The sequence below is a fragment of the Diplotaxodon limnothrissa genome, linkage group LG22, assembly GCF_057381915.1.
Source record: "Diplotaxodon limnothrissa isolate DT_005_m linkage group LG22, D_limnothrissa_male_GT1.1, whole genome shotgun sequence".
NCBI classification, from domain to species: Eukaryota; Metazoa; Chordata; class Actinopteri; order Cichliformes; family Cichlidae; genus Diplotaxodon; species Diplotaxodon limnothrissa.
Window position 1 is genome coordinate 1,965,871 of NC_140616.1, and position 13,159 is coordinate 1,979,029.

Here is a 13,159-nt window from a genome sequence, read left to right on the forward strand (position 1 = left end):
GCCGGTGTGACGGCGATCGCCTAAAAAGTTATATGTAAGTATATAAAACCTGAGTGGGCCCAGCAGGGAGACCTACAGGGTCATTAAAGGGCCAATCTGAGGGGTTTTTACTCCTAACACATGTGCAGAGAGGGCAGGTGAACACATATCAATACACATGACCTCATTTCCTAAGCAGGTGGTGTTAAAAACTCACCTTCTGGCCCGTTCTGCAGTAAAACAAACATGTCTGCGGTCGTATTTTTAACGGCTCCATGAAAAAGGACAAACCTGCGTTAACACATCTTCTAGCGGACTCGGCGGTTTGATGGACACTCTCCGGAAAGACTGTTTCCCACGATTCCAACACCGCGGGCGAACCAGGCTTCGTGGTGGTCCAGCACCTCATTTGACAAACACAAAGTTGTTGTTTTCTCTGTCATTTGTCACCCCCGTGTGCGTTACGTCCTCGCTCGTGGTTTCTGATTAGCGTCTTTGTGCTGATTACAGGCCCCTTTAATGTGCACGCGAACGCAAACGTTGCTCTGCAGCTTTTAATCGCTGATAAGAGTTTGATAACGATCACGCGACTGTGACTCGGCGCTTTGGAACATTTATTTAACGGATGTTTAAGTGACGAAGACGCTTTGAACAGAAACAAAAAGTTGTTTTTTAAAAATCAAACTCCGAGCAGAGTTCACAGCAGATGTGGCGATGAGTCACGGAGGAGATCACGGGTTTCACAGGGAGACAAACAGACTGGCGAGAACGCGTTTAAAACTTTAAATTACACTTTGAGGGGATTTGAAGATCCTTTGCCAGTTTGGAGATTGGACCCCTGCTGCAGAGACGACTCCGTTTCCACTCATTTCAACCTGCAGGGCTGAAAAGTGAAGCTGAACCGCCTCTAATGGCCGCTTGAGGGTGGCTCCAGCGGTGAGTCACTCCTCAGAGTCCCACGTTAAAATGTCCGACTTTACAGCAGAAATGAACCCGTTTACAGCAGAACAGCATGTGTGGAGAAGTTCTGTAGAACTCATCCACTTGGTTACGGGTTGAGCGGCGATTACACGCGAGTCTGCTCAGGTGACATACGCTTTATCATCAGACCGCGAGCGCCACGGTGCGTGCAGCCGTCAGACTTTCCAGTGCGCTAAATACCATCATGGTGCCACTTATTACTCGTTGATTCTTCAAAGTAATGCAGCACGTTCTTTAGTTACTCCCAGGAGGAAAATTATTGTTCTTATGCTGCAGGCTTCAGTCCCACACACCAACACAAATCCCTGTCCTAACCAGGACAGACATGATCTTTCTCTGCATATTTAGCTACGAACGCAAAGCCTAAAAAACAAAAACAAAGATAAGAACCGCCCCGAAGAGACTTCAAAGTGATCGCCACGGTGATTCTACTGTAGAAGCATGGGCAGGTAAAAACGGAGGCTGCAGCCTGGCTGCTCTGGCTGCAGTGCCGGGGTCTGCATACACTCGGCTCCACTCCGAGTTCTTAGCTAGCTTAGCGTTAGCATGATGGCTGTGCTAGCAGTATAAACGCAGCTGTTTCAGTCCTGTTTGCACTTTAGCTTTGTGTTTTCATCCTTTAGTGCAGGGGTCACCAACACGGTGCCCGCGGGCACCAGGTCGCCCACAAGGACCACATGAGTCGCCCGCGGGCCTGTTCTAAAAATAGCTCACCATAACAACTTACCAGTAAGCTGCATCTATTTTTATTTTTTCTTGCTATTTTTTTTTAATCACAATTGCATTGGCGTTAATTTGTTAGAGATAATATATAAAAAAAATGTTTATTATTAAATATTAGATCATGATCTAATATTTAGTGCTAGCTGGTCTCCACGGAAACAGTTGCCGTGAAGACCAGCAAAGGCAAAGGTGAGGAGATGAGGAAAACATGGCGGAAAAAAGGAAGAAAACATATAATTTTCACAGTGAATGGGAGGAAGAGTTCTTTTTTACCACTGTGAAAGATTCATGCGTGTGTCTCATTTGCGGGGCAACTGTGGCAACGGCAAAGCGGCACAACGTGGAGAGACATTTCCGAACGTGTCACACAAGCTACCATGCTAACTACCCAAAGGGCAGCACACTGCGAGCGGAAAAGGCCCGCGAATTAAAGGCAGGTTTGAGCAAACAGCAGTCTTTTTTCACGAGACCGGTGAAAAACTCTCAAAAAGCAACCGAAGCCTCATTTAGAGCTACACATTTCATGATTAAGAAAAAGAAGGCATTTTTAGACGGGGAGTATTTCAAAGAAGCAATGATGATAATTGCAAAAACTGTGCTTAAAGACGAGAAATATGGAAACGATGTAATCTCCACTCTCTCTGATGTCCAGCTGGGGGCAACTACAATTGTTAGAAGAGTGTCGGCTATGTCCGGGAACTTGGCCGATCAGTTGGATCAGGATCTGGCAAAGTGCAGTTGGTTTAGCATCCAGTGTGACGAGTCCGTCGACAGCAGCAGTACAGCACAGCTGATGGTCTTTATCCGGATGGTATTTGATGGTTTCTCCACAAAAGAAGAACTTCTGACACTACTGCCGCTAAAGACAACAACGAAGGGAGTTGACATCTATAACGCGGTGAAGGAGTTTTTCGCGAAGAAAAAGGTACCGTTGGAAAAGCTGGTATCAGTGACTACCGACGGGGCTCCTGCTATGATCGGCCGACATACGGGATTCATCGCTCACTGTAAAGGTGACACAGAGTTCCCAAACTTCATGCATTACCACTGCATCATTCACCAGCAGGCGTTATGCGCAAAGGTGATCGGCTTCGAGCACGTCATGACTCCCGTCGTGAAGATCATAAACAGCATCCGCTCCAGAGCTAAACAGCACAGAACATTCAAGGTGCTATTGGAGGAGCTGTCAGCTGAATATGGTGACCTGCTACTACATACGGAAATCCGATGGCTCAGCAGGGGACGGATTTTGCTTCGTTTTTTGTCACTTTTGGGTGAAATCAAGGAGTTCATGCAATCCAAAGGGGAAGACACATCTCTGCTGGAGGACACTGAGTGGACACTTGACCTTGCGTTTTTAACAGACATTACTGGGAAACTGAACCATTTGAACTGTGAGCTGCAAGGCAAAGGTAAGACTGTTGCTGACATGATAAGTGCTTTAAATGGAAATAAAGCCCAGATGAACATTTTCTCTGTGCATTTACAGAGAAAAAAGGTGCTGCACTTTCCCTCTGTGCAGATGGTGCTGAAAGACAATGCTTCTGCATCTGAGACTTTTGACAAAGTTGCAGAAAAGTACACTCAAGTCATAAACCGACTTGGTCAAGAGTTTGAGAACAGGTTTTGTGACCTTGATCAGCTTGAGCCATGTGTCTCATTTGTTTCCAATCCTTTCATGAATGTGGACACAACATGCATTGCTGAGCAACTAAGTTCAATGTTCAGCTTGGATGCTGGACAGGTGGAAATCGAAATTGTAACATTGCAAAATGACGTCCACCTCAAAGCCTGTCAGGGTGCACCAAACTTTTGGTGCCTTGTTGACACAGAAAAGTACAGTGGTGTGTGCACAGCAGCTATGAAGGTTGCCAGCCTGTTTGGTTCAACCTATCTTTGTGAATCAGCCTTTTCTGACATGAACTTCATCAAGAACAAACACAGAACACGCCTCTCCGATGCACATCTGCAAGACTCACTCAGAGTTGCAGTGTCAAGTTATACCCCAGATTACAACACACTGGTGAACAGCATGCAATGCCAGGTTTCCCACTAACAGACAAAGAAAGCCATATTAGATGTTCTCAGTGGCAACATTACAGTGTCATGTCAAAGTTTAATTTAATTATTGAAAAACAAATGTGTTTGTTAAGTGTAACATGTGACAATTTGCTTTAAAATGCTGCCAATTTGGTGAAAAGTTCTGTAAAATTTGAAAGTTGATTTTTTGTATGTTACATACATACAAAAATCATGTATGTAACAGTGCATGATTGTTAAAATTTGTTAGTGGTAAGTGAAAATGTTGTAGAAGTGATCACTTCAAAATGTAAATACTTGCAGAGATATATAGAAATAAAGCGTTGCATATTGATATTTATGTTTCCTACCTTGTTTCCTAATTGCATTCTTTATAATTATGGTGAAAAATAATTAACATAATTAGTGTCCGTACATAGATGAATATCATTAATTATTAATGATAACACATAATTAAGTTAAACTGAGGAAATTTGTTATTTGAGAAGTGTGTGTCAAACTGGTAGCCCTTCACATTAATCGGTACCCAAGAAGTAGCTCTCACTTTCAAAAAGGTTGGTGACCCCTGCTTTAGTGCAATAAAAATCAAAGTAATGTCCATGTAGACTGCTCCATGATTTTCCACCTCCACACAAACTGAAATCAGCTGACTGTAGTGAAATGAGGAGGACTCAGGACGACTGAAGAACATTTGTAACGCAAGTAACTGTAACTGTGATTACTGAAGTTAGCGACGTGTTACTATGTCGCACCCAACCACACATACTTCCTAGGCGGATGTCAAAGAAGTTCAACAGGAATGACTCTGCTGGCGTCGAGGATTTAGGCTTAATGTTTGCAGTGTTATAGGTGTGGCCTCTTTGATCGACAGGTGGATACCGATACAAGCCCTGCAACTCAGCTAACTGAAGATGGAACTGCCAGGAAACGATGAAGAGCTTAGAAAAGGCGACCCCCGAAAAAGAAGGAGATCTGACGAACCGCGAGGCTCGCTGTGAGGTTACTGCACCAACAGACCGTCCACCGTACCTGAGAGACGCACCTGCACAGTCTGCTCTTCTGTTTCCAGCAAGCTAACATGGCGGCCGTGACATCCACTCACACTCAGACTGAGAGATAAAATAAACAGCTGTCAGAGACGAGGGAGGAAGGGGAGGAGGGGGGTCTTCAGTTTGCATGATGGCGCACAAACACTTGACTTACATGAAGACAATAACAGCAGCTGATATTTATGCCTTCACATGATGACTGATGATGGTTCCATTTTGTTTTTAACTGATGCTCCAACTTTTCTCCCTCCAAAAAAGTAATATTTTCAGTTTCCACTCGTTCCTCTTGAATTTTTTATGAGCAAATTGACAATGCCTAAAAAATAAAATTGCTGGTAAACAGCACACTTAAAGTCACTCGTTATTATCCGTCTGCTTTCTAAACATCCTGAATCTAAATGAAGTGAAATATTTAAACAGAGAACACCGTGTTTCTCCTCTTTTTGAACGTCGGCACTAAATGGAAAATTCTTTCAGAGCCGTCCATCACGTCTGCAGATTTCTCTGACATCCTGACAAAAAGCGAAACATAATTAAAGTGCATTTGTGGAGTCTCCTGGCGACAGGTCGGCGGGGTTCAGGTTAATGAGGTTAATATTCACTGAGAGTACAGTTTGTTTTCGTGTGTGAGGAAGAGCAGCGAGTACCCGGTGTTCTTCTGCTCCATAATGAGAGCGTTAACCTGCTCTGGAAATGTTTGACTTCCAGGTGTTTGTGCTGATGAGCTCGTTCAGGTTCCCGCCGCACGGATGCCGGCGCTCCAGCCGCTCGGGGTTGGAGGTTTGAGAGGGTTTCCTCGCGCGAGCTCTGCAGCTATTTTAATCAAAATAAAGTGATTAGGAATATGCAAATCGAGCCATTTGCTAATTGTCGCAGCCAATCCCTCCCCGTCTGCGGCTCTGAATAAAGCTGAAATTGGGGGGGAAAAAATCTCATTGTGGGACCAGAATAAGCGCCGCCGGTCACGCCGATGCTGGAGGGTCAAAGGTGTCGCGGCGGCCGCGCTCACGCCGAGCGTCCTTGAGCGAGAAGCTGAACTCCGTCTCCGTCCTCCCCGCGGCCCCATCACCTCTGACCGCGGAAAAAACCCAGGAAACAAAAGGTGGATCATCACGAGTCACATTTCAGATGAAACGGTTTGAAATTTTCTCTGAAGCGCCACAAAAATCTCCCGTACAACGACCCGCTGAGCGTCTTCTAACGCTCGGGCCGCCGCTGAGACGCGGCGACCGACTTTATTTACCGAGCCGTTTGTGTAATTTTGGCCGAGAGCGGCGGGGAGCACACAGCAGAGGACGGCCCTGAACGGTTGCTGGGTTTAATCACACACACACACTGAGAAACACACACGTGTACACATTAATATGCATGCACAAGCAATGGGAAGCACGCAGGGATGCACACACACACACACACACACACACACACACACACACACACACACACACACACACACACACACACACACACGTTAAGCCGCTCACTCTAATAGGCTAAGCTTTACTCCATTTGGTTAAATGTTTTGTTTAAGAAGAGCTACACCAGTGGAAGGAGGGAAGGAGTGAGGAGGAAGAGGAGGGTGGGTGGGTGGGTTGGTGGGGGGTTAATGGTGAGGGACTCTGGGTGGAGGAGAGGAGGAGGAGTAAGGAATTAGGTGAGAGGAGAGAAATAAAAGGAGGGACGGTGTGAAGAGGATTTTGAGAGGGAAATGAAGAAGGGAGGGAGGATGAAGGAATGAAATAAGGACTGAATGGAGAAATTAGGAAAGGGGAAATAAAATAAGCATGGGGGAAAGGTTGGAAAAAAGAGAGGAAGGTGGGAAGCAAGGAAAGGTAGGAAAGGAAAGAAAGGTTTAATGAGAAGCACAAGGAGAAATGAAATAAGGATAAATGGAAGGAAGGAAGAAAGGGTGGGAGGTAGGAAAGAGGATATGATATAGTAATGTGAAAAAGAACGAAGGAAAAGGGGTTAGGGAGGGAATTAGGAATGAAGGAGGAAGGCAAATTAAATAATGTTGGAGGAAGAAAAGAAGGGAAAAAGGTGGGGAAAAGGATTTAGTTGCAAAGGTGTGAAGGAATAAAGGAAAACAGGTTTAATGAGCAAGGTGGGAAGGTGAGGAAGCGACGAGGGCAAAGGGGAATGAAATGGGCATGAAGGAAGCGAAAAAAAGGAAAGAAGGAGGTAATAAACAGGAAGAGAATAAAATGAGTAACAGCTGAGGAAAAGGTAGGTAAGTAAGGATGAAGAGCAGGAAGAGACGATCCAAACGGACGTGAGAAATGGAAAGGAAGACAAGGAAGAAGGAAGTGTGGGATGAAAAGAAGGATGGAAGAAAGGGAGGAAGATGATTTTGTCTAAAGTGAGGAAAGGACGAAAACGGGGTTTATGGAAGAAGGGACACAGCTGCAAAGAAGGAAATAAGGAAGAAGGAGGCGACTGAGGAGACTGAGAGAAAGGAAGGAATCACTTTCAAATGAGGAAAAGAAACGGGATGCAGGGAAAATAAATGAAGAGCAAAGAAAGAGAGAAAAGTGAGGAGGGATGAAGTTGGATATAAATATGACTGAAAGGAGGAAGAAGGCAGGAAGAATCCAAATGAACATAATATATGGAAAAGAGGAGGAAAAGAGAGGGAGACAATGGGATGGAAAAGAGCAAAGGAAAGGAGGCAACAAGGAAGAAAAAAGTAGCGAGGGGAGGAAGAAGAAACAAAGGAAGGAACGAGAGAAAAGAGGGGAAGAAGTTAGAGACGAAGGAGAGAGGTGGAGGAATGTAGGGAGGCGAAAGGAAAGGAAGTAAGGAAAGAAGGAAGGAGGTGTGTCACAAGAGAAAAGAGGAGCGAGGGAGGAGACGAGGGATGGAAGGAGGAGAAGTGTTGGGCTGGAAGGCCAAATAATGGAGCAGCTCATCTCATGGTGAATTTGAATGGAGGCTGAATTAATTTAAATCTCATCACGGCCCGCCCTCTAATACCTTATCAGTTCTGCACGGAGACAAGGGACGTAATCGCATTAGACCCGCCACTCTGCTCTACTGCGCTGTGCTGCGCGCGCACACACACACACACACACACACACACACACACACACACGCTACCTGTGCTGGTATGAGCTGCTCTGACACAAACACACATTGCTGTTGTCACGGCGCTGGTGGGTGTGCACGCGACTTCACGCTGTGTGTGCACGTGCATTAAATCCAATACACACACACGGTGTGAAGACATGCCCCGTAAGTACCAACCAGCAGGACACCATGCATGTAACACACACACACACACACACACACAAGCAGCTCTATCTTTGCCAGAAGATCCAACAACATCCCCCAAACCTAAACGTTATTCCAGGCTGAATCCTGAAGCCACGTCTGGATCCTCAAACCGCTGCTTTGAGACCAAAATGTCTTCAGTCCACAGATGTCCTCACTGTAAACATGTAAGTCTCCGTCTTTACAGCTACAAACACACACGTTCAATTTTACCTTCACGAGGATCTTTGACTCACAGAGCTCCTTCACCCTGAGGCAGAGTCTGCACCTGCAAACGGCCCTTTGAGGACAAAATGTCCTGACGCAAAGGTTTAAACTGCTGCTTAGTCCTCAGAAGGACAACTGCTGCAGTTCTGTCTGCGTAAGGACCCCCTGTGGCTCAGAGGCCTAAAAGTCAGGAAGACAGAGATCCAACACAGAAACACACATCATCATGTCATCATGTCTATCTTTCTGAGCACCTCTGACCATCAGACCCCCCGCAGACCTAAACCTGAACTCTGGACCCTCAAACGCACCACAGTGTCCTCACGTTACACAGATGTCCTCACTGCACAGGTTTAAAATTCCATGCAGTTTTCAGAAAGACAGACAAGTACACACACACACACACACAGAAACAAATGTCTCAGACACACACAGCATGCAAATGCACACCCATGGGTGCTACAACACACATTCACCATGGAGACCCACTGACAAATGGGTGTAAAAACAAACACACACACACACACACACACACACACACACACACACACAGCCCTATGGAGCCGGACTAACAGAGCAGCCTTCCAGTTACCTTCTAGGGGAAAAGGCTCATGGGAAGTTATGCACTCGGCTGTTGACATTGGCTGCGGTGAGACGAGCAGCTTTACAGCGCTGACTCCTCATACTCACGCTGAAATGTACACACACACACACACACACACACACACACACCTCGGCCGTGGCCAAAACCTCACAGTCACATGCACACACCACGTGCGCGCGCGCACACACACACTCCAAACAAGATGGCGGGTGAGTTATAGGGTCCTCACACGAACTCACACTCCAAACAAGATGGCTGGGAAAGTGTGCAAAGGTTTTCCATCATCGTGGATTTCAGGGGCGACTGATAAGAAGAGGACAACTCCACCCAGAGACGCAGATAGCGCTGATTTAAGAGGCGTTTCTTGGCCGCATCGTTTGGCAGATGTGAAACTCCTGCAGTGAGCGTAGAGGACGTGACGCATAGAAGCACGCGGTCACATTTCAGAGTCAGGACGTCCCTTTTAACAACGGTAGCTTCATGTATTTGACAAAAGAGGCACAAAACTGATCAAATATTCAGACACCAGACTGCTCATTAACATAAACAGGAAGTAGGAAACACCCACAAAACGACCTCTGAAGGAGGTTACCCGAATTCGTTTTTGGTCTGGAGGTCCTGCTGGCCTCTCGGTTTCATTTGTAGATATTCTTAATCGATTTGCAGCCTGACTGTATCCACACAGGTATTGGTTTATTACTGCATACAGCCGGATGAATCCCTTAAAGCCGTCTTCTAGGCCTCCAATTCGACCAGGTTGCCCAAAAACTGCCAAAGATATGCGATTCATGCTTTTCTTCCTGCCATTAACGGCTGACTCATTACTGGACAGCCCCCGTCTTATTTTGAAAGTCCGATGGCTGCTAACAACCTCTCAAGCAGGACTAGGTCTAGGCCTCTCCATGGTTGGATGAGCTCCAGCTCCACCCTTTTCCACAGTAATCCTTCCTCCTGCTCTGGAGCTGGATGGTCATTGTTCCGAACTGACCGAGGCTGCAGAGCAAAGACCTCCATCCGCAGTCCAAGTCGGTGGAGTTGGGGTTGGTGAATGAGTGCGATTATGAAAACCAGCTGATTATAATACTCCGTCTTTCATTCATCATGAAGTACTTCGTAGCTGAAACAGCTGTGGAGACCTTCGTTATTAAAGAAAGCCTCTCATGAAAAGCTCGTTTCTGTTTTCTCATGTGTTCAGGACTTTGAGAGTTTTTCTCGTCTTCTCAGAGATCTGTTGGTCGGTTTGTTTTTCATTCCTGTAGGTAACCAGACAAACATACAGCGATGCTGAAAGCCGACATTGTTTGTGCGATTCCAGCTCCAAACATTTTCGGGTTTTTGGTGTCGGACTCTCAGGATCAACAAACAAAGGCTGGACTTGTATCAATACCGGGCCTTGTATGTTCAAACTCGATGGCCCTCGGTATGTCATACCTGTGTAATCCTATTCTACTCGTGTGCCTGAGGGGAATTTTTGTGGTCTTCTCACAGATCTTGAGTTGCATTTTTGGACCACGGTGGTCGGTTTTGGCGTGTTTGTTTTTCATTCCTGTGGGCGATTGGACAAACATGAAGGGTCGTGACTTCCTCTTGAAGTTTGAAGGCTGAAATTCTTTCAGTGTAATAGATGGTGAGATCAGGTTTTGGTGTTGGACCCGCAGAATGAACAAACAGAGTTTACGTAATATCCATCAGTCAGAGCAGAGGTGTGACGTTTCTTTGTTCTTTGAATCAAACCGAGGGACGGCGTTTTGCCAAAGGTAGAAACACTCGTGCTCCGGTAAAGACCGGCCGGGTTACCACACTTCCTAAACCGTCTTTCAAAGACACAACACGTGGTGACAAATGCACTCTTCACATGAAGCCTTCTCCTGGGTTCATTGATTCTTATACTGAGAAAAAACAGTATGAGGCTTTTGAGTTGGCAGCAACTTAAAACAGCTTCATGGTTCTACTGGAGGTCTCTTCCTGTTAAAGGGAGTTCTTCTTCCCACTATCACCAAGTGGTGTTCACAGGAGAGATTTTCCTTCAATATCACAGTGCCTTGAGACAACTGTAGCTGTGCTATTTGGAAAAAACAAAAACTGACTTCTTCCATTGAAAACAGCCATTTGGTCTCTGAGTTGTAAACAGAGACCCAGACCTCACCACGGGGACGATCCTCAACACGAATGCCGGGTCAGTCAGGAATCGATGTTTGCTTTCTGTTCAGGTTTGGTGGTGCAAGTGGTCAAAACGGGACTTTCACCCAGTAAACATAATATAGAAGTGCAGAGGTGCACGAGGAGACGACCTATAAGCAGAGATAAGCCAAAGTTAGAGCACTTCGCTCTCGCTCTGCAGGCCTACTTGTTGTTCCTAGAGTATTTAAAAGTAGAATGGGAGGCAGAGCCTTCAGTTTTCAGGCCCCTCTTCTGTGGAACCAGCTTCCAGTTTGGATTCAGGAGACAGACACTATCTCTACTTTCAAGATTAGGCTTCAAACTTTCCTTTTTGCTAAAGCATATAGTTAGGGCTGGACCAGGTGATCCTGAATCCTCCCTTAGTTATGCTGCAATAGACGTAGGCTGCCGGGGGATTCCCATGATGCATTGAGTTTTTCCTTTCCAGTCACCTTTCTCACTCACTATGTATTAACAGACCTCTCTGCATTGAATCATATCTGTTATTAACCTCTGTCTCTCTTCCACAGCATGTCTTCATCCTGTCTTCCTTCTCTCACCCCAACCAATCACAGCAGATGGCCCCGCCCCTCCCTGAGCCTGGTTCTGCCGGAGGTTTCTTCCTCAGTTCAGTGGTTGCTAAAAACCCCACCAGCCGGACTAGGTGACGTTGTGGCAGTTCACATTATATTTCCGCTGCCTCTCCACAGAGTCCATCGTCCAAAGGTTGGATGAGCTCCAGCTCCACCCTTTTCCAAAGGAGGTGGAGTTGGGGTTGGTGAATGAGTGTGATTATGAAAACCAGCTGATTATAATACTCCGTCTTTCATTCATCATGAAGTACTTCATAGCTGAAACATGATTATTTTTATCATTATTATTACTTTGATGGATGAATACACAGAACGTTGTGATTGCTAAATAATAAAATCAATGGACGGGGGGACTACAGCACTGTACATACTGTAAATAAACTATAATGCTGAAGCTCAATCACAGATGGTGTCAGAATGGCAAAGTAAAAAAGTAAAACTTTTATCGGACCGATAAGGAATATTCCAAATACTTTTTGCAAATATCAATACGACTGAGAGCAGAGACGGTGACTCTAAGCACTTTAACTAGATTAGCTCCAAAACAACTCTAACAACATGTTTGCAGCACCAAAAGATGCCTAACAGGGGGGTGTACGTCTAAGAGTGGACAGGGAGAAAAGGCAAGGTCACCACAGTTTTTTAACCTTTTTCACAAACTAAATTGTACGGCACAGCTAATTATAATTTGTGAAGAAATGTCACATCAAGCCACGAGGCAGGGTTAGCAAAAAAATTAATGACTGTTAGCCTTGAAGCAAATTATTCTAATGCTGAGGGGAGAAAACAGTGATTTCATTTCTTTATATTGGAGCAAAATCCAAAAGAGAGTCGAGGTCAATCCAGAAATCACCAATTTACCTCTGAAGTTCTTTTTCTGAGCAACTAAATGTGACACGAGTGCAACAGGCAGAGTAAACCTCTCAAACTACCAACTCGAAAAACAACTAACGAGGAAGAAGTCAAAGTTCAGGGAACAAGCTCTGCTCAGACTCTCCGGTAAAGAGGAAACAGCAAACAGGAAGTGATGAGTTTAAGCTCCTGTATTTATTCCCCCTCTCACAGCACATCGTTCCATGCCGGGAACGCGACGCTGGACCTTTAATAACCGATGAAAGATGGGCTACAATGCCAAAGAGCAGCTGAGCCGGAGAATTCCTTCAGATTCCTCGAAGAAGGCAAAGTGTTGGAGGGAAAAAAAGTCCGTCTTCATCAAGAGCAGATGTTCCAGCTTTCTTTTCATTCATGTATTTATTTCCATCGTTTTCTCCAAATAAGAGAGAAACTTTCTGAACAACACACCCTCACATGAAACATGTGGTAATAATACGATTAATGTGCAAATTTACTTTTTGTTATGTTTGAAAATGAAATATGGAAAGGCGGTCCCTTTGTGAACTATGCAGCTCCAAAAAGCCTTTAAGCCTGTTTTAGAGCCTAGTTTTGACTTGGCAGCACAGTTTCTGCTTCTTTTCTTCCTGATTTTGTGTAACGCAGCGGATCAGGTAACACAAGACCTGCGTCCACATATGTGGACATCACATTTTTGGTTA

The 13,159-nt window shown here is 45.4% G+C and overlaps 2 protein-coding genes across 3 annotated transcripts in view; one reads left to right on the forward strand and one right to left on the reverse strand.

Moving 5' to 3' along the window:
• Positions 1 to 13,159, reverse strand: part of LOC146609110 (zinc fingers and homeoboxes protein 2-like) — a 133,110-nt gene that overhangs the window by 46,198 nt on the left and 73,753 nt on the right. The gene's annotated exons all lie outside the window — the stretch shown is intronic.
• On the forward strand, positions 2,261 to 3,237 carry LOC146609111 (general transcription factor II-I repeat domain-containing protein 2-like). The gene is made up of 2 exons (XM_085346949.1): positions 2,261 to 3,095; positions 3,206 to 3,237. The coding sequence occupies exons 1-2, from the start codon at positions 2,261 to 2,263 to the stop codon at positions 3,235 to 3,237; spliced, it is 867 nt and encodes a 288-aa protein (XP_085203075.1).

What these genes read in the sequence shown, in the direction of transcription:
- LOC146609111 (XM_085346949.1), top strand. Translation starts at nt 2,261, where the DNA reads ATGATAATTGCAAAAACTGTGCTTAAAGACGAGAAATATGGAAACGAT. An exon ending in CTGTGAGCTGCAAGGCAAAG is followed by an intron (nt 3,096 to 3,205) that starts GTAAGACTGTTG and finishes CCCTCTGTGCAG; the next exon opens with ATGGTGCTGAAAGACAATGC.